Source organism: Apodemus sylvaticus, chromosome 8 (genome assembly GCF_947179515.1).
Source record: "Apodemus sylvaticus chromosome 8, mApoSyl1.1, whole genome shotgun sequence".
Lineage (NCBI taxonomy): Eukaryota > Metazoa > Chordata > Mammalia > Rodentia > Muridae > Apodemus > Apodemus sylvaticus.
In genome coordinates, this window is record NC_067479.1 from 72,256,558 (window position 1) to 72,275,800 (window position 19,243).

Consider the following 19,243-nt stretch of genomic DNA (forward strand, 5'->3'; position numbering starts at 1 on the left):
CAGGTGAGACAGCCGAAGCCACTGATTGGGGGGAGTACTTGAATGTGTTCACAGGGACGCCTTCCACCCATCCCTGAAACTGCTTAGTTATTAGGGTAGAAACTATTAACTACCTCTTGAGTGCCAGAGATTGGGCCAGGCACTGGGGTTAGTCACGACAGCTCCTGCCTCTGAGGTGGATACATATAAAACGGAAGGACCCACACAGGGGTGGTTTGTTTTCCTTTTTTGAGACAGGATTTCTCTGTGTAGCCCTGGCTGTCCTGGAACTCACTCTATAGACCAGGCTGGCCTCGAACTCAGAAATCTGCCTGCCTCTGCCTCCCAAGTGCTGGGATTAAAGACATGCACCACCACCGCCCGGCCCTTCACAGAGGTGTTAATATGAATGCTCTTAAGCATAACACACACAGTTCTGCTCAGGGTGAAATGGCGGCATGATGTGGGAATTAAGGTTCAATCTGGAACAGCGAGGAAGGCACCCGGATGTCAGAAGAGGCTTGGAGGGAGTTCCTGACTTTTAAGATCATATTTGTTAGGCCATACCAGAAACGGTTAACATAAAATTTTCTTTTCATGCTGTAGAGATCTGTTCTGTAGGAGCCGCTCTCTTGTTGAGACTTTTGATTTTTAGGAGTATCCACAGGCAGGGCTGGAGAGGGGGCTCAATGGATAAGAGGGCTGGTTGTTCTTCTAGAACCTGGGATCAACTCCCACCACCCACATGGCTGTTCACAACCACCTGTGACTCCAGTCCTAGGGAAGCCAATGCCCTCTTTTTGCCTCTGTGGGCACGGCATGCACAGACATGCATACAGGCACAATATCCATACACATAAGATTAAAAATAAAGGATTTTAAAAAGTTTTATCTGCAAGGGGCTGGAGAGATGGCTCAGTGGTTCAGAGCACTTGTTGCTCTTGCAGGACAGTTGGGTTTGATTTCCAACCCACATGGTATCTCACAACCATCTGTAACCTCCCTTCTGGGTGATCTGATGCCCTCTTTGAGGCTCCACAGAGACCAGGCACACATACACACACACACAGGGAAAACACACACACACACACACACACACACACACACATATGAAACTCTAAAGGACAGATGTGGAGGTGGCTCAGCAGGAAAAGGCTACTGACCAGAGGTAGACAAGTGACCAAGCCTGAGGACCTGAGTTTGGTCCTGGGGACCCACATGGTAGACAGAAAGAACTGACTGGCTTCTGACCTCCACAAGCATGCTGTGACACATGTGGTCACATACGTATACACAAAATAAAATGTTAAAAAGGGTACCCATAGGATAGTATAACATTTAATATGTTGGTGAACATATGTGTGAACACAGATACACACATGAACACACACATGCACACAGGCTTCCCTGGTGCCATGCCTGGAGTCTTCTAATCCTATCACAATCTCCGAAAGCCAGAAAACCACAGTGTTTCCCTGTCACATTCGTCTCTTCTACAGCCTCGATTCTGCGATAGCCCGTGACTTGTCACCCTTTGTCAGCAGTTCTGCTGTTCCATCTTCTCTTGGAAGCCCTGATTCAGACGTGTGAGCTGTTCTTTCCTTTCCCCAACAGTGGCCAAACTCTGGGGGCTCGTGGGAAGAGGTCGAGGCGGGGACAATGCAAATCTTGCCCAGCAGAGACCAGAGGCAGACAGTGACTTTTTTTTTTTAATTCTATACAAGTGGGGAGAGAGCCCCTGGGCATAGAGGGGCAGAGGTTTACCCTCCCCCCCAAGGAAGAGACAGCCTCTGCCCAAAGCGCTCTGCCAAGGCAGCTCCAGGCAGGTGTGACAGCCTCTCTGCTTCAGGTCACTCCCTCCCTTCCAGTCCCCACTCCTGCTCCCCTATGCCATCTTAGTGGTGTCACCGGGATGGCACCGGGATGGGGGCGCAGGGGTGGATGGGGCCTGAGTCCTTGTGAGGCACATGTCGAGGAAGGCTGGGGAGGGCGTTCAGCAGCTGTCAGTCTGTTCCTGCTTCATCGGTTCCTGCTGGGGACAAATTCAGGGGACCCTGTTTCCTGGGCAGAGAGAGCCAGCCGCTCAATATTGGGGCTCGAATGTTGGGCCATGCTTGACAAATCAGTGGGAAGGGGACGTGTCTCACCACAGACACCTGTAGGGTCAGGTGGCCGTCTTCGCTCAGGTTCCAGTTTGTCACAGGACTGTGCTCGTCGGGTTCGCTTGGGTTTCAGGGGGGCTGTTCGGCGGCCGTGATCAGAGGGTCCTGAAATCAGTCATAGCAAGGGGGCTCGTGAACTGGGTGTTCACCCAAGCCTCAGCTCCCGGTTGTAGCTTGTCCCTGTCCTAAGGTCCGGAAGGGCTCTGATGTGGGCACCAAAGCCCCTGACCTTGTCCTTCTGGCTCCTCCTGGTCTTGCTGTGAGCCCAGTCTCAGCCGGGCCTTGCTGGCTCCCGGAGCAGCACTGCTCTCCACCTCTTCTCTGCCTCCTGGCACCTGGGGCGCCCTGTGGCCCCTGGGCACAGCTACTGGCTTAGGGGGACGTGGACCTATGGGGGGATCCTGCAGCTAGCAGGGTAAGGAAGATGTTAGGTCAGTCAGTTTCTGACTCTTTCAAAGGACCCTCCCCAAAGGCATTCCTAGGTCTTTCAGTATCTTTGCCCCCTCAGAACACCTTCCCCGTCCATCTTGTCCATCTTCGGGACTTCACCTTGGCATTCCTAGCTGGGACCATTCTCTCTGGAAATAAGGCTCCCTCCTTTTCTTCTTCTCCACCCTGGGAAGCTGGGCTAGGGCTTTGGCAGCTGTGGTTGGGGGCACTCTCCTCAGCTGGGGAATAGCAGACAGGAGAAGCTACAGAAATGGTATTTGTTCAGAGCCCTCCCGGTACTTTTCCCATGATGCCCTGCAAGGCCAGGGCTCTCCCCCATCCAAACTCATTGCTCCAGCATCTCTGCTGTCTTCATTTATCCTCATATGATTTATCCTAGCCACTTCTTCCCATCTGTCCCGAAGCCATGCCCTGGGCTGGGCAGGGCTGTCTTTTTCCTACTGGAACACTGTCAGGATAAAAGACCCCCCTGGGCCCACAGGCCCAACAGTCTAGTCAGGACTGCAGTGCCCTAGGGCCCTGTCAGGGTGGCAGCCTGGAATCTTTCAGCACTGCCTGCAAGTCTGATTTAGACAGTGGGAGCCTCAGGGAGAGATGCCTTATCGTGTTTCCCGGTGACTTTAAGCCACGTGAGCACAAAAGAGGAGCAGGACCTGACAGGCCCTGTGTCTGTGTCTCAGTGGGTAGTGCGGTACCCAGCTACCGTGGTTTACTAAATGAAGGATGGATCCCTGCTTTGGATACTGCATCTAGTCTGGGCCTGGGGACAGAAAATCAGGAAAGCAGTCCCTAGCACTGAGTGGCCTTAGGGAATGCAGTGGATCTGACAGGGCTTACGCCAGCCACTACATGAGAGGGAGGGAAGAGGACAGAAAGGGACTGGGGGGGGGGACAGTGGGGAGTCAGTGGCCCCAAAACCAGACCTGCTTGCCAGGCTCTGGCCTGGGAGTAGGAAATGGGGAGGTTCTGGGTCTCCAGGGAGATTTGGTCTGTGTTGGGGCCACCAGGAGCCATATCTAGGGTCTTTGGGAACTTGAGTTGATGCTAGGCTGTCTGGCATTTCTTTACTGGCTTCTTGGGCTGAAGGTCCTCTGAACCCAGAAAGTGGGGGGTGGGATGGGGGTGGGAAATGTGATATCTAGAATAATTCCCTTCCTCTCCCGACCCAATCATAAGGCAGGAAGCGCGTGACTGGCCTGAGGTTCCAGGTGGCTGAGTGGGGCTAACACACTCAAGACTCATCTCCAAGACAGCCAATGCTGCTTCAGCGGGGCTCTTTTCTGAGACCCGGAAGCACAGGGCTCTAAGCAGGGCAGCAGTGGCTGAAGAGGTCTGACCCGGCTGATATTTGCTGGCAGCTGGACTCGCCCCCTTTCATAGCTAAGGTGTGGAATGAGGCCTCCTTTACGACTATAGGGCACCTCTGTGCTGACAGTCACCAGGGTACCACCTGTCTCAGGGAATTCTTCAGAGCCATCCACAGAACATGACTCATGTTCCCTTAACACTGGGGGCCACCTGTGCTCTGCAGAGCCTAGATTTGGATCAGGTTGTGTGTCTGTCTTCTGGCTGTATCTTCAGACACATTTCCATCATAGACTTCCCACTCCCTCCCCTTGGTTGCACATTCCCCAGTGTAGGGACCATGGCATTCATGTCTTTGAGCTTTCGGTGTCACGGCCGGGAAAGGGGCTTTACGTACCTATATGCCATGTGGCTTCTGCTCGGCGCATGGCGCTGAAGCTTGGCTTGGAGCTTTGTGGGGGCGGTGGTGGCTTCCAGGCTCCAGGCCCTGGGGTTGGGGGGAGGGGTGGGAAGCAGAAGGGGAAAAGGGATGGGAAAATTAGGAGGAATTGATGAGCGATGGGCTAAAGGAGTGAGCGAGGCCAACCTCACCTGCATCATCTGAAGAGCGCCGTTTTTGCCACGCCTGGCTGCTGTCCTCCTGGTCTGGGTCTGTGCCCTAAAAGCATAGCTGAGTCAGGTTGGGAGAAAGGTCTCCTCCACAGAGGGACTGCTGATGACAAAGAGCTTCTTCTCCCTTAGAGGCTCCTGCCAGTCTCAGGTTATTAGTTCCTAGATACTTAGTTAGACTTTGCTTCCAAAGAGTAGTACCCATATCACCTTGGGGGCGCCAGAAGGTTTATACCAAGGAACACACTGGCAGCTTAATAGTCATGTGTTTTAGAAGAAAATGAGTCCTTAAAGTGCCTGTGATTTTAACGATGCTATTGAACAGTTCCAGACTAGATTTGAAAAGGTGAACTGACTTAAATAAAAATACTATGGGAATTTTAATTAGGCGCTTATGCATGAGGTAAAAATTCATCATGAAGGTTGTAACACAAGTCACAGAAGTTTGGAAAACAGAACACTAAAAGCAAGTATTTTAAGACCCTCACCCTTATTTTACAAGTTCTAATACAGTGGTCCTCAGCCTTCCTGACGCTGCGACCCTTTAATACAGTTCCTCCTGCTGTCTGCGTGACCTCCCACTAGAAAATTATTTTGGCTGATACTTCATAACTGTAATTTTGCTACTGTTATGAATCATGCTGTTCTCTGTGTTTCCTAGAGGTCTACAGGTCACCCCTGGGAAAGGGTCCTTCAACCCTCAGGGTGAGAGCCACTGCTCTAACGGGTAAAGGAATGAGCCCCGGAGCCCATGTCAACAACGTGGAGAGACACTTGCTTTGTCCGCTGACCACCAGGGATAAGGGAAGTGACATAGGACCTGCCATTTGCCACTCCAGGGCCCCTCACCTCTCGTTTCCCATCAAAGCTCCATCCTTTGGTTCTTCCCAAGCCAGGAAGGGCAACACCATGCACCCTTGACTGCTGTGCTGTCCCAGGGGCTGGGGCTCCCTCTCCTGCCTCCATTCTCTCTGTGCCCTAGAACAAAGTCTCTTGTTAAAGGCATGAGAGGCTTTCTAGGCAGCAGGGGAGCTGCAGGGAGGTCTGAGGCCTCAGGGAGACCCTAGCTCTTGGGGGAAGCCTTGCCTATACTTAGGGGGAATCCTTCCAACGTCTTCACTTGTACATAGCATTTTCTGGATCATTCTCAAGGAGAAGGGAATTTGAATGGCCAATGTTCTCCAGAGCCCCAAGTCCCAGTATTCTCCCATGAAGGTTGGGTTAGGATCAGGGAGTGGGACCCTGTGTAGGCCAGGAAAAGGTGGGAGGAGGTTTATAGCACTTCTGACTTGCTTACCATCTTCCTGCAGAAGGAAGATCCCCGGGCCCCGCCAAATCCCGGAAGGAGGCTGCTCTCCTCCTCTGGGCTCCAACAAGGAGATGAGTTATTGCCAAGGCTTGGAGGGTCTGGGCTGGGAGGGCTCTCCTGAGTTGGGGGTGGAGGTGGGGGTGGAGGAAGGAGGAGTCCAGCAGTGGGGGACCCTGGTCCCCTGTCCCCCTTGAAGCTTCGGGGCCGGCGGAAGTGAAACAGGCCTCGCCGCCTCTTCTTCTGGAGTGGAGGCAGTGGTGTCTCTGAGAGACCTGGCCGCACGGTCCTCAGAGTCCGGGGGTAGCTGGGCAGGGTTGGGAGAGGGTTAGCGACAAGGACCACATGCAGGGCGCAGGGTGGAGCTGGTGCTGGTGGTTTCTGAGTATTATAAACATCCTGCTCTCCTCTGTCTCCTAGTCTTCCCTGCACTGTAGCTTGGCTCTCAGGAAACGAATGCTGTCCTGACTGTCTGTCAGAAACCGTCAATGGCCTCCTGAACCCAAATTGACTCTATTTTCCCAGATTGCCTCCCCTCTTTCCTTCTTTCAGTTTCTCCGAATGACACAATTTCTGTACAGTCCCTGGGGAATCTGCAGGACAGTGATAGAGCAGGGTTTCATACTGTAAAAGGGCGCCTGCCACCCCTGACATGTCCCTAAGGCCAGACTCCAACCAGCAGGAGATGCTGGCTCCGTATTTTTCAGCCGTGGTCAGGAGATTCCCAGGCTGGGAAGCTGGAGGATGGGTGGGTCAGGAGGACCTAGGGAAATTTCGAGAGACTGGCTAGGGCAGCTTCTCAGCTTGTGGGTCGTAACTCATTTGGAGGCGAAAGACCCATTCACAGGGGTCGCATATCAGAAACCTGCACATGGGGATATTTGCATTAAGGTTTGTAACAGTAACAAGGTTATAGTTATGAAGCAGCAACAAAATAATTTTATGCTTGGAGGCCACCACAGCATGAGGGACTGCACTAAAGGGCTGCAGCGTTAGGAAGGTTGAAAATCACTGTGCAAGGTGGGTACTGTTGTTGGACAGACTCCCCTGGGAACTGGGGGACAGAGGAGCCCTTATAGAGCCTGTGGCCTGCTTGGGGTGTGTGTGTGTGTAGGGAGTTGGGGGCGGAACGTGTGTGTACCTGGAGCTTTCGTCCATGACCCTTCTGCTGAAGAAGTCCTCCAGCCCCTCGTCTAGACGGGTGGCCATCCCATTCTCCTGACGGGGCCCAGGCACTGGCACCTGCTGGGAGGAGACTCAGGTGCAGGATGTCCCATCTCCTGTCCTATCAGGTCGTTCCAGGGCCTCCCGCTTTGGTCATGGTCCCAGCAAAGTTTAGACGCCAGTTCAACGGGACATTTCCTAAGCTTATAGGTTCTCAGCTTTATCCGTCACTCAAATAAAAACGTCACTGTCACTAGCTGGCAAGATAGGTCGGTCCCCTCCCCTCTTTTCTTACTTCACTCCTTGTTTCCCATCTTCCCCCTTCCTCCTTCAGGCAGGGAGGAATGTCTCACTGCATTGTCCAGGCTGGTTGTGAATTTGTGGGCTCAAGTGGCTGTCCTGCCTCAGCTTCCCGAGTAGCTGGGACTATATGTTTATGCTATCGCACCCACAAAGGACAGACTTCTTATCGAGTATATTCTGGTCCTTGTCAATCTGGGTCCTAAGGCTTGGAGCCTCAGCTCTGCGCTGCCAAGGAAAGCGGGCTCTGTTGTAAGTCTGTTGGCACTTACGCTGGGCCGACCGGGTCCTGGCGGGGTGGTCCTGGGAGGCCGAGGCCTCCCTTGTGTTTGATGCCTTAGTTTATAGCCATGAGTAGGTAGCTCAGACAGGCCTTCCCAGGAGCCACTCGCTGTGGGCTGGCCGCCTCCGAGTCCCGAGAACCAGCCAGGAGGGATCCCCAGGTCTCCCAGTTGGCTTTCCATGCCCTGAGGGCTCCCACCTGTGGGTGCAGTAGTGTTATAAGGAGAGGAGTGGAGAGGCAGAAGAAAGAACAGCAGAACAGGAGCAGGGCCTGGCAGTGGGTAGAGTGTGGAGGAGGTTAGACCAGTGGTCTTCAACTTCCCTAATGCTATGACCCTTTAATACAGTTCCTTATGTTGTGGTGACCCCCAACTATAAAATTATTTTCAGTACTACTTCATAACAATAATGATTTTTTTCTATTATATGAACCATAATGTAAATATATGTGTTTCCCAAGCGTCTTGGAGACCCCTGAGGAAGGGTCTCAGCCCACAGGTTGAGAGGCACTGTGTTACACTGTGACTATAGACTCACTGATGAAGGCGGACACTGGCCGGATCTTCCGGCAGCGTTTCTGCTTTTTGATGGCCATGGTGTCCTGTGGAAATGGAGACAAAACGTGACCAGACCCTCAAAGCCTTCTCTTTAGAGTCCACCCTACCTCAGGCGGCTGAGGATCTGGGATGAGGGAAGAGTGTGGTCTGGGCAGGCGTGGAGGAAAGGCTTGGCCCAGGGAGGTAGAGTCCGAGAGGTGAGGGGTGAGGTGAGGGGTGACCGCAGTCACACAGGTTCAGGAGGAGGACTCAGGCTCACGATATTGGTCCCAAGCTCATCATCCGTTTCCTCATGGTCGTGGTTCCTGCCTCTGCCTCGGGAAGATGGATCCTGCCCTTGGCTCGCCCCTCCTGATGGATCCGACAGTGTCCTCAGCTGGGTCAGGTGCCGGGCCTGAGGAAGGACCAGCATCCACAGGACCCTGAGGAAAGTGCTCTCTTTCCTGATCCTGGAGGCGGGGCTTGGAGAAACAGGAGGGTGCAGGGCTGAGGGGAGGGGAGTCCATCTGGGCTCAGGATGTTTACCAGGCTCTTGTGGGAGTGATACAGCTCCTGCAGGATCTCATCCACTATGGAGTTGGTCAAGTAGGTGACAACCGAGAGCTTCACCTCACTGTGGGTACAGGTGGGGCTGTTGAGCTACTCCCTGCCTTGCCCCTGGGCCTCCACCCCTTCTCTCCCCAGATGCCTGAGCGGGGGACCAGTTGGCTGGGCTGCCTGCAGAGCACACAGTTGCTGTTGGCAGCACCTTGGGTCCGGTACACCCCTATCTACACGTGTGCGGGTCGCAGACACGGATCATTTCAGCCTAGGCGAGTATGGGCAAAGAGGAACTGAGGGAGGAGAAGGAGCAAGGCGACTCCATGACAGGAGCACCAGCAGCACAGAGCCAGGTGAACCGTGTGTTTCACAACATGTACACTAACTCTCTCTTGCTTTCGTCAGTGGTAGCGCCTACATCGAAATGAAACGAAGGGGCTAAGGACGATGAGGAAGAGAGGCATGTTCACACTCCCGATTTACAGACTTTCCTTTGTCCATGTCTCTGAGGAGGCTGTGCTCTGCTTTCAGGAGGGGTTTCCTGGTATAAGAGCAGTATCCAGGGGTATATGCCTATCTATGGGCCTGACCTCTTGGACTCCATCTCAGCCCCCCAGATTTCTAGGGCAAACACGAGTCAGATCCTAAATAGCATGGCTGTAATAGTTAAAGATTTATCCCTTGTAATGGAAGGCTCTGCATTCATTATTCATCGCTGAGAGCTCCAAACTCCCTAAGTGGCCTGGGCCAGGTCCAGCCTCCCCCGCCCCAGGCCCGGCTCTCACTCCAGCTTGTTCTGGATGTCCTGTCCCGCCTGCTCCAGCAGCGCTCCGCGGATGAAGTTCCGGGGCACGGTGACGCGTTCTGCCACATTGCTCAGCATCTTGTTGTGCCCTTCAGCCACCCGCATGGCCACGGGGCACAGTTCCTGCGTTAGGCTGACCATGGACTCCAGAATCACCTGCCGAGCAAGGAGGGCCAGGGTCCGGAGCGGGGAAAGATGAGCGCGAGCACCATAGTGGAAGTCATTAGCCCACCTATCTAGTGCCCCGTGGTGAGATGGTGGGTCCCAACAAGGTCACACAGACATTAGTGTCAGAGACTTGGATGGCCAGGGCTCTCTGCCCTTCTACCCTACCACAGTGACAGGGAATCAGCCCAAGGATCAGAATCTGGGAAAGGAAGGGGTTGGAGGTCACGATCCAAGGCTTCAGCTAGCAGAAGAATAATTCTAAGGCTCTAAGTGTTGCAGGCACAGGGGAGTAGGGGCAACTCTCAATTCTATTTCCTTTGCGCCCTCTGGTTTCCTGGCTCTGACTTCTGCTTTAGTCAACACTGGGCTCCCACTGATGGCCCCCTTCCCCTCCCAGAACTTGCCTGAAGCTCCTTGTCCACAGCTTTGGATACCTCGCTGGCTACCGACTCGAGTCTCTGCCGCACCGGTCCATCATTGGCCAACACGTGACCCAGCTCATAGAGGCTGGGAAAGAGCTGGGAAGGAAGAGGTTCTCTTCAGAGGTCAGAATTGAGCCCCACCAGGTCCCCAGGCTAGGAAGACACATGCACGGAGCAGTGCTTAGGTACTCCTGGTCTACAACTGGGTGGCCTTCTTCCTTTCCAGACTGTAGGGGAGGGTGGGGCTGTGGAGGGCTCACCGCCCGGGAGTTCTTGGCGTCCTTGATGAGGTCCCGGGCATAGAGCAGCTCGTCCTGCACAGGCTCCAGGGGACATAGTCTCAGGGCCCGCACCTCCTCCTGCACTCGTCCACACAACCGCTGCAGCATCTGAAGCACGGTGGCAAGAGTGTCAGCAGTCCCAGGTCGGACCCTTTGGGCCATGCTGTGTACTTGTAGTAGTGGTGGTGATACCTCTGCACGGCCTGGTTTCTCTCCTTGGAATGCCCTTCCTGAATACCTAGTTGAGCCCCTGGAATCCTCTGTCCCCCTTGGCTGCTCTCTGCCTGCCTATATTTGGGGCCCACCATCAGATTATCTTTTTTCTCAGGTCCAGTCTGGGGCGCCATGTGATGCCTATCCACGGGCTTCAGCACATCACATCTGTACCCTGCATGCCCCTTGTTCCTGGGAGGGAAATGTTTACTTGCTCGGCGCTGCTGGTCACCAGGCCCTGCTGCAGCCTGAAGGCTTGCTCCTGAGGGCAGGTCTGGGAGTGGTTGTTCCTCACCAGGCACCACTGGATCTAGAGATAGATGATGGAGCGGGAAGGCTCAGGGTTGAGGATGCGGCCATCTCTCCACCCCTTGCCGTCTCACCCTGCTTAAAACACGACCCTTCCTTCACCTTCTGCCACACGTCCTCTGTGCGCTCAGGGGCACTGCGGTAAGCTTGAGAGATGTCACTCACAGGGAAGGACATGAAGCGCAGTGTGTGGTTGCTATGAAACAGTAGTATATATAGTTAGCCGGGAAAGAGACAGAGGAGAACCCTGCCCCATCCTCTTCTTGCCTATGATTTCCCTGTCCTGTAGGTTAGGGAAATGGGATAGACCTAGGGTAGTTTAATGCCAGTCCTTGGGAGGCTGGGGGCCTGTGTCAGGACAGAGCTCTGATCTACTCACCTCTCCAGGGCCCTTGCAATGTCCAGGAAGCCCAGGGCAGACGTATTATTCCGATCCCATAGGATAGTTCTGGGGAAGGGTGAACACCAGTTGCCACCACTCTCTCTGGCTCCTCAGTAGAGACCAGAGGTGTGACCTTCGTTGAGCCCCCCTTCCCCTGATAACGAGGCCGACTCAGACATGGTTCCAGAAATGGAGGGCATGGAGGCCAAAATGGAAGATGCTTGAATGTGTCAGCAGGTCTAGGATCTAGGTGGAGGGGTGGAGATGCGTGTCTCACCTGAGGGAAGAATTTATCTGAAGCGCCTTCGACAGCATCTTGGCCCCGATGTCCTCCATGCCGTTGCCACTCAGGTCCACCTTGGCCAGGCAGGTGTTGCTGCCCAGAGCATTGATGAGGATGCTGGTGCGCAGTTTCAGCCTGGAGTCTGCCACGGAGAGTGACTGCAGGGACTGGGAGGGCGCGTGGAGGTTAGGGCCGGTCTCCATACCGCCCACCCACAGTCCCCTCCTAGCCGGTCACTCACACAGTCCTCTTCCTGGATTAACTGTACCAGCTTGTGCAGGATCTCCTCCAAAGTCCTGTTGGGAGTCAGGGTCAGAGTGGGAGGGGAGGGGACCAGGGACTTGCTATTTAAGGAGAAGGGTGGCCAGAGGCCACCCAGTAAGCCAGGAGGACTGGTGGATGGCAGGAACGGGGTCTGTGGACATAGGAAGGGCTCACTTGGCCTTGACATTGAAGTTCTTTCCTAGGAATAAGTGCTTGAGAGACTTGTTCTTGCCGAGTGCAGGCACCAGCGTCAGGAGGTCTGAGTCAAACCCTGTTCAGTAGATGGGAGAGTCCTGGCCTTGAGACCCAAGGCGAGTGGAAGTCTCCTCGGGGCTTCAGCCCTATGCTCAAGGAGTGGTCTTACTCACCGTTGTCAGACAGATCTAGGCTGCCTATACAGGTGACAGCCCCCAGCTGCTCCTGCAAGGCCTGGGCTCCTGCTGAGCGGAGCTGCAGGGACAGGGAGTCGGGGTGAGAGGCCAGAGAATGGATGGATGGATGAGCCTGTTTAATCCTTAGGTATCGTGCTAGTCACTCAAGGGCTAGAAGTCAGACCAGGTCTTGGTGTAAACCTCTCTACACTGTAGCCACCCCTAGGGGTTTCCTCTCCCTCAAAAGCTGCTGCTCTGCAGACAGCTTGCTCCTGCCCTCTGCTGGGCAAGCCTGGTATCAGCCACCCAAAGCTTTGGGGCAGAGAGATGCTGGAGTCGGAACTTGGATGGTCAGTTTCAGAGGGCAAGGGGGTGTGGCCAGGCTAGAGAGCTAGTCTCTGCTATCTTCTCTCTCTCTCTCTCTCTCTCTCTCTCTCTCTCTCTCTCTCTCTCTCTCTCTCTCTCTCTCTCTCTCTCTCTCTCTCTGTGGTGGGGTGGCAGCATAGAGCTCAGTCTTGACTGAGGGACACTGGCGTGGTGGCTGGGAGATGGGAGACATGGGGCTCACCTCACAGCTGCTGAGGTCCAGGTGCAGATCACTGAGGTGACTGTTGAGGGAGAGGCCCTGAAGAAGTGCCCTGTAGTAGGAAGGTCAGTAGGCCCACCTTTACCCCTCCCCAACACTTTTGTGGCTCCCCTGGGCTTCTTCCAACTCTTCACCCACCCAACCTGAGGGCCTCCAGGGGCAGCCTTGTGGCTGACAGGTTGACATGGCTCAGGGTGTAGGCGCTGCTGAAGAACTGCTTGAAGGCTGGTGGGGCCTCCCGGCCCTTCCTGTGGAGACCCCAGGAGTCAGCAGGGGAGGGCTATGGGCATGGCTTATTAATCCCCCCCCCCCTGCTCCGTTGCCCCCACCTGTGGGAGCAGCTGTTTCGAGCCAGGTTGAGGTAGGTGAGGTGGGCGCAGCAGCCATGGAGTAGGGCGCCCAGAAGCTGTGGAGAGACAGACACAGTGGCTCTTAAGATGGCGGACCCCCATCCTGCTCCTGGCATTTCTTTCTCTGAGGCCCCGCTGAGAATGCCCACTCAGCTTCTTAAAACCCCAGCTTGCTCTGCTGTGGGTAGAGTAGGGACATGGAGAGACTCACAGGCAGTATTTATTTGTATTTGTAAACAGGCTGCTGGTGGCTCTAAGGATCATTTTCTTTTCTTTCTTTTTTCTATTCTTTTCTTTTTCTTTTTTTTCCGAGACAGGGTTTCTCTGTGTATCCCCCGGCTGTCCTGGAACTCACTCTGTAGACCAGGCTGCCCTCAAACTCAGAAATCCACCTGCCTCTGCCTCCCAAGTGCTGGGATTACAGGCGTGCGCCACCACCGCCCGGCTTAAGGATCATTTTCTTAAGTTAGGGGAAATGTCCTTTCCTGCTAGGGCACAGCTCTGTGCCAGGAATGGAGTGAGGGTCTATTTTTAGGTAAAGCCAACGTGACCTTGTGATCTGAATGAAGTGCATACAGTGTACACTATGCAGGAACCTGAAGGCACCCTTGTACCACCGTCCAGGTCTGTGCTCAGGGAAGGAGGGTGAAATGGAAGGCCCCTCCTGAGTTTCTCAAACCTTTCTGTGTGGCTCCCTCCCCCACCAGCCCCTCACCATGTCGACGGCACAGTCTGTCCCTGAAAGGTCCAGGTGTACCAAGGCGTTGGGTTGGGCCAAGAAACTATAGAGGGCCTGAGCAAGAAATAACAGAGGAAGAGAAACCTGTGGGAGCATCCCCCTGGCCCTGGGGCCATGGCAGAGTGGCCCCCTGCCCCCCGAATCCCAGGCATGCTTTTGTAGGTGTCTGAGGCTACATCCCATTGACTCACATTGGCCTCGTCTGTGGCAAGCAGTCCTGGGTTCTTGCTCAGGTCCAGGTATCGAAGGGAGCTGGCAAAGGCCGGGTTGGCCCCGAAGGTCTGGCCCAGTGCCTGGAGCCCTGAGCACAGCGGGCACTGGGCTGGGTTGGCCCCCATCCCTACCTCATCCTCTTCATACATGATGCTCACCCAACCCCCCGGGGGATTCCTTTCCCTCTTCCAGTCCCTGGGATAGTGCCGGAGGGTATGGTGTGGGTACACCTCTAGGGCTCAATACTCAGAGTCTTGGCGTGAGTACCTCGAGGGGAGATGGCAGTCTTGGCCAGGCACAGTTTGGTGAGGCCCGTGGGAAAGCAGAGGAGCTGCTGGCTGAGACTGAGGAAACCTGGGGAGTGGTGAGAGCGGGCTGGTGAGTGGCTGCTGGTGGCTGAGGCGGCGTGCTCAGGCAGGGGCTGGAGTTGGGTGTAGGCCTGGGGTCAAGGATGGAGGTGCTTGGGCTTGGGGCGATCTTCAGTCTGTAAAGGCTCTATTTAGACCTTGGATGGGCTCTGGGCTGGGATAAGGGTGTGCATTGCAGTGGGGATAGGATTCAGGGCTAGGGCTCACCCTTGTCCTCGATGGGGTTGTGGGACAGAGTGAGGGCATGCAGCACACAGCTCCCGTTCTCCCCAAACACCCCGGCCAGCTTCTGGACAAAGTCCCTTCAGGGAAGGGGAGGAAGGATTTGTCCTGAGCTGAGCCCCAGGTCTCCAGCCCCTGGCTGCCCCCCCATCTCCTGTCTGCCTGTCTGTCTAAGTCTGTAATGTTAGAGGTCCCCATGGTGGAGGAGCGACTTGGGGTTGACCAGGGAGGTTTTTCACTCAGGAGTCTGTGGGAGCTGGAAGGTGGGCCTTCCTGCACTCCATACCTGTGGGCATTCCACACCCCAGGAGGATGTGCTGAGGCAAAGCCCCGCTTTGGATGCTTAAGACCAGGACAGCCCACCCTGCTTGGAAGTTGGTGGGACATGACGTGTGTTTTTGGGAAAAGTAAGTTGCAGGGACATCAGGGGCTGAGACCTGAGGCCGTTTGACCTCCCGCCTGCTTCGTGCCTGTCTAAGCACCAGTCTCTAAAGTGGGGAGCTAGATGAACAGCCCAGGGCCTCATAGCATGCTCTGAGGGTCCAGGACTCTAACACTGTATGAAGAAGGTACAACTGCCCACGGAGGGGCCTGGCCTCACGTCTTAAGCCCCGCATTGTCCAGCACCAGCTCTTCGAGGCTGCCCGACTTGCTGAGGGTGTGTAGCACCTGTTCTAGCACTTCTGAGCCCTGGGGACAGAGGGTTCCTGCAATCAAGAGCCGAGAAGGACACTACTCTGTCCCCTCCCCCAGCCCTCATTCTTACCAGTCTCAAGTCTTTGCAGTAGAGTTTGGTGAACCACTGGTTGTAGGCCAGGGCGGCCACCATAAGGGCCAGATCTCTGGGGACGTCGGATAGGACAAGAAAAGATGAGTGGGTGGCCAGGCCAAGAACGGAGAGTCTAAGGATGGGATGGTTGGGCTGGGGGAAGCTGGATGGGTGGATGGCAGTGGGCTAGATGGTTGGCGTTCAGAGGTGGAGCAGGGGCTGTGGGTAGGACCAGGAGAGGAACCCCGAGAGGGCAAGCCGAGTCTGGGGATTGCGGGGTTAAATGTCTGCCCATCCGCTTACCGGCTCTCCAAGTGGCTGAAATCCAGAAGATTGAACTCTCGGTTATCCTCAGCGTGGTAGATGGTGTCCACGTCCTTGGAGAGGTAGAAGTGGATCGCAGTCGCTTCAGCCCCCTCCCCTGCCCCCCTCCCTGTGGACCTCACCCATCCCCACCGAGCCCCTGCCCAACGCACCCACTGCACCTCCTCTCGGCAGTGGAGTCCATTGTAGTCACATAGGGCAGCATAGGTCTCAGAGAAGCCACCTAGAGCAGGAGATGGGCAGTTTCCTTGTTGGTGGGGGGGGGGGGATGGGAAATAGTCTTGGGCTTCAAGGTCATCGCATGTGCTAACGTCTGAGCGTCCTTCCATGCCATAAACCTCTTGTGGTCCAGGAGCCCAAAGTCCTGAGGACCTGCAAAGGCCCCTCGGGCAAACTCCATGCACAGAGGATCCTGGCTATGGGGCAGGGTGCTCCAAGAGCCACCTTTTCATGCCTGCCCCTGCTTACCACACACACTGTGAGTGGTAGATGTGGAAGTTTCAGAGTTGGGAGATGTGTCTCGGGGCCCCTCTGGGGTGTCTGCGTTTCCACGCCGGATCAAACACCTGGAATATGAATAAGCCGTCCCAGATAAAGGTGGAAAGGGACTCTCAGTGCTTCCTGTATGACGGTGTGTGAGTCTCCAGGGAAGAGCAGAGAGAGCATTCTTGTTCCAGGAGACCAGATCAACAGGAAGGAGAGATCTACCTTTAGTCTAATCCTTTGGGAGACCCCTTGGCTGCGACTCACCCAGGGCCAGGGCAGACCTTGGAGAGGGCAGAGCTCACATGCCGCGTCACCTGCTCCACGCTCTCAGCTGATGGCAGCCGCATGCTCACCACGCCACGCTCAGTCTCCACCAGGATCTGAGGGGGAGCGAGCGGCAGAGCCTTAGACAGCCGTTCCTTCTTCCAGTTGGCCCAGCAGCGGCCGGGGCCTGGTGCTCACCTGGTTCTGACTGAGCGTGTTGAAGGCACGGATCTCCAGGACATTGAATGAACTTTCCACCTGGTGGGGAGATGGCAGGAAGGGCCTGTCACTAGACTTGAGGGGGACATGCCAGGCAAGCCCCTGCCACCCCTGGAGCCTTACTTACCTTGGCTGGAACTTTAAGGGGGAAAAGGTGGAGACGCCAGGAAGTCAGAGCCTGCAGAGCAGAACATTAACAGCTTAGTGTAGCCGCTTGGGCCATAGTGCCTTTGTCTCTTAGCACCTCAGCTTGGTTCCAAGACACCTCACCCCCTGCCTTTCTCCTGCCCACCTTCAGGCCCTGAACACCAACCCAGCCAGGTTCTGCTCTCTCCCATAGGTTTGGTCTCCTCAGCTGTTTCCCTTGCCCGCCTCCCTTGAATGTCTCCTCTCTTCCCCCAGGACCAACGCTCTCACCAGCACTCGGTCCTCGAACTTCTTGGGTTTTGTCTCCAGTTTCACACGATGCTGCTGGAGCACAGCCCCTTGGCTCAGGCACCTCCGGATGCTGTCTGCAGACGGGTAGGACCTGCTCAGAACGTCTCCTACCCCCACCCTGACTCCGCTCTCCAGAGAGGGACAGGTGAGAGGAGAGAAGCAGAGACACAGGTACTAGACAGGGAGGTATGGAGCAGAGATGTGCCTTTTTGGGTGACTTTGTTATGGGAAGAAAGTAGGGAGAAAACTCTGGCTCCTGGTGTCCCTGAGTCAGGGGACAGTTGCTGAATGACACGCTGTGGGAACATGTGTCTCACACTTCCGAAGGTGTGAAAGATTTTCCCACCCACCCATACACTACCATCAACATACACACAGTGAGTCTCTCTCTCTCTCTCTCTCTCTCTCTCTCTCTTTCAGGGTTTGGGAGTTGGGGATGGGAATGCCCCTTGACTGTATCCTAGGTGGTCTGGGCTATGAGAATCTGCTTTTTATTATGGCTGTATGCCTGTCTTCTGACGATGCCAGGGAACCCGAGTATGACATTTGTGGGGATAGGAAAGTGTGAATGAGTGCTGGCTTGCGTATGAAAGGGGAACAGTGCCAGACAGTTCTTGTGCGGAGGGTGGGGTGAGAGAAGGATTTAATGTTCCAGTGAGTCCGTATCCATCTTATGACAGACCCATCCAATTACCCTACTCTCTCTCTCTCTCTCTGTGTGTGTGTGGTGGGGGTGCAGTTTCTGTAAGATGTGTGTACAAACATCTTGTGACTGTGCTTCTAAGTGCGTGTGTAGGTGTCAGAGATCTCCAGAGTGCAATAGAGCTCTGAGTATCCTTGAGCGTCCTGCTTTCTGCATGGGCTAGCCTGTGCTCCTGTCTTTGAGGCTCAGGATTGTGGCAGTGCTGGGGGGAGGAATTAGAGGAGATATATCTGGGAATCACCGATCCAGAGAGGTCTTGAGGTGTGGATGGTGGGTAAGGAGAAGGGGCAGGCTGGGACGGGGGCTGTGGGAAATGAGCCGCAGAAAGCTAGCTTTTGGCTTTAGCTTCAGTCGGGGCCTCTGCCCGGACTCCCTCCGATGCCCCACTGGCCTAGGCGCCGCTGGGCTCTTAGGGGCCTCTCTAGGGCCAGTTCCGGGGCGGGGCCGGGAGGAGGGAGGGTGTTGAGATAAGCAGCAGTCAGGACCAGGGGCAGCTCCCAACGCCTGGCCCCGCCCGGCGAGGGGGGGGGAAGCTGGGACTCTCTGGAGGGAAGACTGGATGCCTTACGGAGGGGTGGGTCAAGAACGCTGAGAATCAGCCCCTAAGAGCGCCAGGGAACTGCTCCTGTCACCGAAGAGCGGGACGGGCGGCTCCGGGACAGGAAGGTTCCGAAAGGGTGAGGCGAGTGGGGCAGAGAAGGATGCTCCACGGAAAGCAATGCTGGGACTGAGCTACGGAGGAAGGGACTGCCTAAGAGCGAGGGTGCGTGAGGGGGCGGGAGGCGCCGGGCTGGGGTGTACCGCAGGAAAGCACTGGGTCTGGATCCTCGCGGACCGGGCGTCCGGAGATGAAGGCAACCTCGTACCTTGCAGCTCGCGGGTGAGCTCCACGCTGGCCTTGGCCATGGCGGCCGCCGCTGCTGCCGCTGCTGCTGCTGCTGCAGAGGAGCCGCCGCCGCCGCCGCCGCCTCCCGAGAGGCGCCGCACATGCTAGTCCCGGCTCCGGCAGGGCCCGGCGCTGAGCGCTGCAGTAGCGGCGGAGCCCGCTCCCGTCAGGGGCGGCTGCGCGAGCGCTCCTCCCCCCGGCTACTGAGCGCCGGGTCTCCCGCCCCTCCCGGAGAGTTGGCCGATGGAGCATGCGCGCTGAGCATCCGAGCCGCGTGAGACCCCGCGCGCGCTCGCGACGACCCCTCCCGCGGGCTACCTCGTGAGATGCCCAGAGCGCGGCGCCTGGTGTCCGAGCTATCTCAGGGGCGGGGTGCAGCGTTTCTACCGGCGTGCCACCCACGCCTCGGCCACCCGGAGCAGAATCCTTCAATTTCTTTGTTTACGAGCTTCAGTACCCCTCCCCGGGTCATGCTTGTATGGCCCCGCCCTCTCGCTCCTTCTAGCTCAGGAACCGTCCAGCTC

The 19,243-nt window shown here is 55.8% G+C and overlaps 1 protein-coding gene across 1 annotated transcript; it reads right to left on the reverse strand.

Moving 5' to 3' along the window:
* Window positions 1–1,442: 1,442 nt before the first annotated feature.
* Window positions 1,443–19,162, reverse strand: Carmil3 (capping protein regulator and myosin 1 linker 3). The gene is made up of 40 exons (XM_052191448.1): window positions 18,700–19,162; window positions 17,110–17,204; window positions 16,820–16,870; window positions 16,672–16,731; window positions 16,474–16,589; window positions 16,192–16,289; window positions 15,876–15,946; window positions 15,703–15,776; window positions 15,397–15,472; window positions 15,232–15,320; window positions 14,616–14,710; window positions 14,308–14,394; window positions 14,019–14,128; window positions 13,804–13,881; window positions 13,068–13,144; window positions 12,882–12,986; window positions 12,721–12,790; window positions 12,150–12,231; window positions 11,956–12,052; window positions 11,759–11,813; window positions 11,512–11,684; window positions 11,232–11,300; window positions 10,955–11,048; window positions 10,755–10,853; window positions 10,310–10,438; window positions 10,032–10,145; window positions 9,440–9,615; window positions 8,640–8,727; window positions 8,374–8,508; window positions 8,095–8,158; window positions 7,548–7,756; window positions 6,953–7,053; window positions 5,803–6,118; window positions 5,355–5,483; window positions 4,488–4,554; window positions 4,294–4,383; window positions 2,691–2,809; window positions 2,371–2,548; window positions 2,127–2,246; window positions 1,443–2,011 (listed from the first exon to the last, which is right to left on the reverse strand). Exons 1-40 carry the CDS (start codon window positions 18,737–18,739, stop codon window positions 1,983–1,985), a joined length of 4,125 nt encoding a protein of 1,374 aa, XP_052047408.1. The 5' UTR covers window positions 18,740–19,162; the 3' UTR covers window positions 1,443–1,982.
* Between the last annotated feature and the right edge of the window lie 81 nt (window positions 19,163–19,243).

Coding starts and splice junctions, on each gene's coding strand:
- Carmil3 (XM_052191448.1), bottom strand. CDS start 18,739: ATGGCCAAGGCCAGCGTGGAGCTCACCCGCGAGCTGCAAG. Junction 14,129..14,307: donor GACTGCCATCTCCCCTCGAG/GTACTCACGCCA, acceptor CGCTGTGCTCAG/GGCTCCAGGCACTGGGCCAG. Junction 12,053..12,149: donor CCTAGATCTGTCTGACAACG/GTGAGTAAGACC, acceptor TCTACTGAACAG/GGTTTGACTCAGACCTCCTG.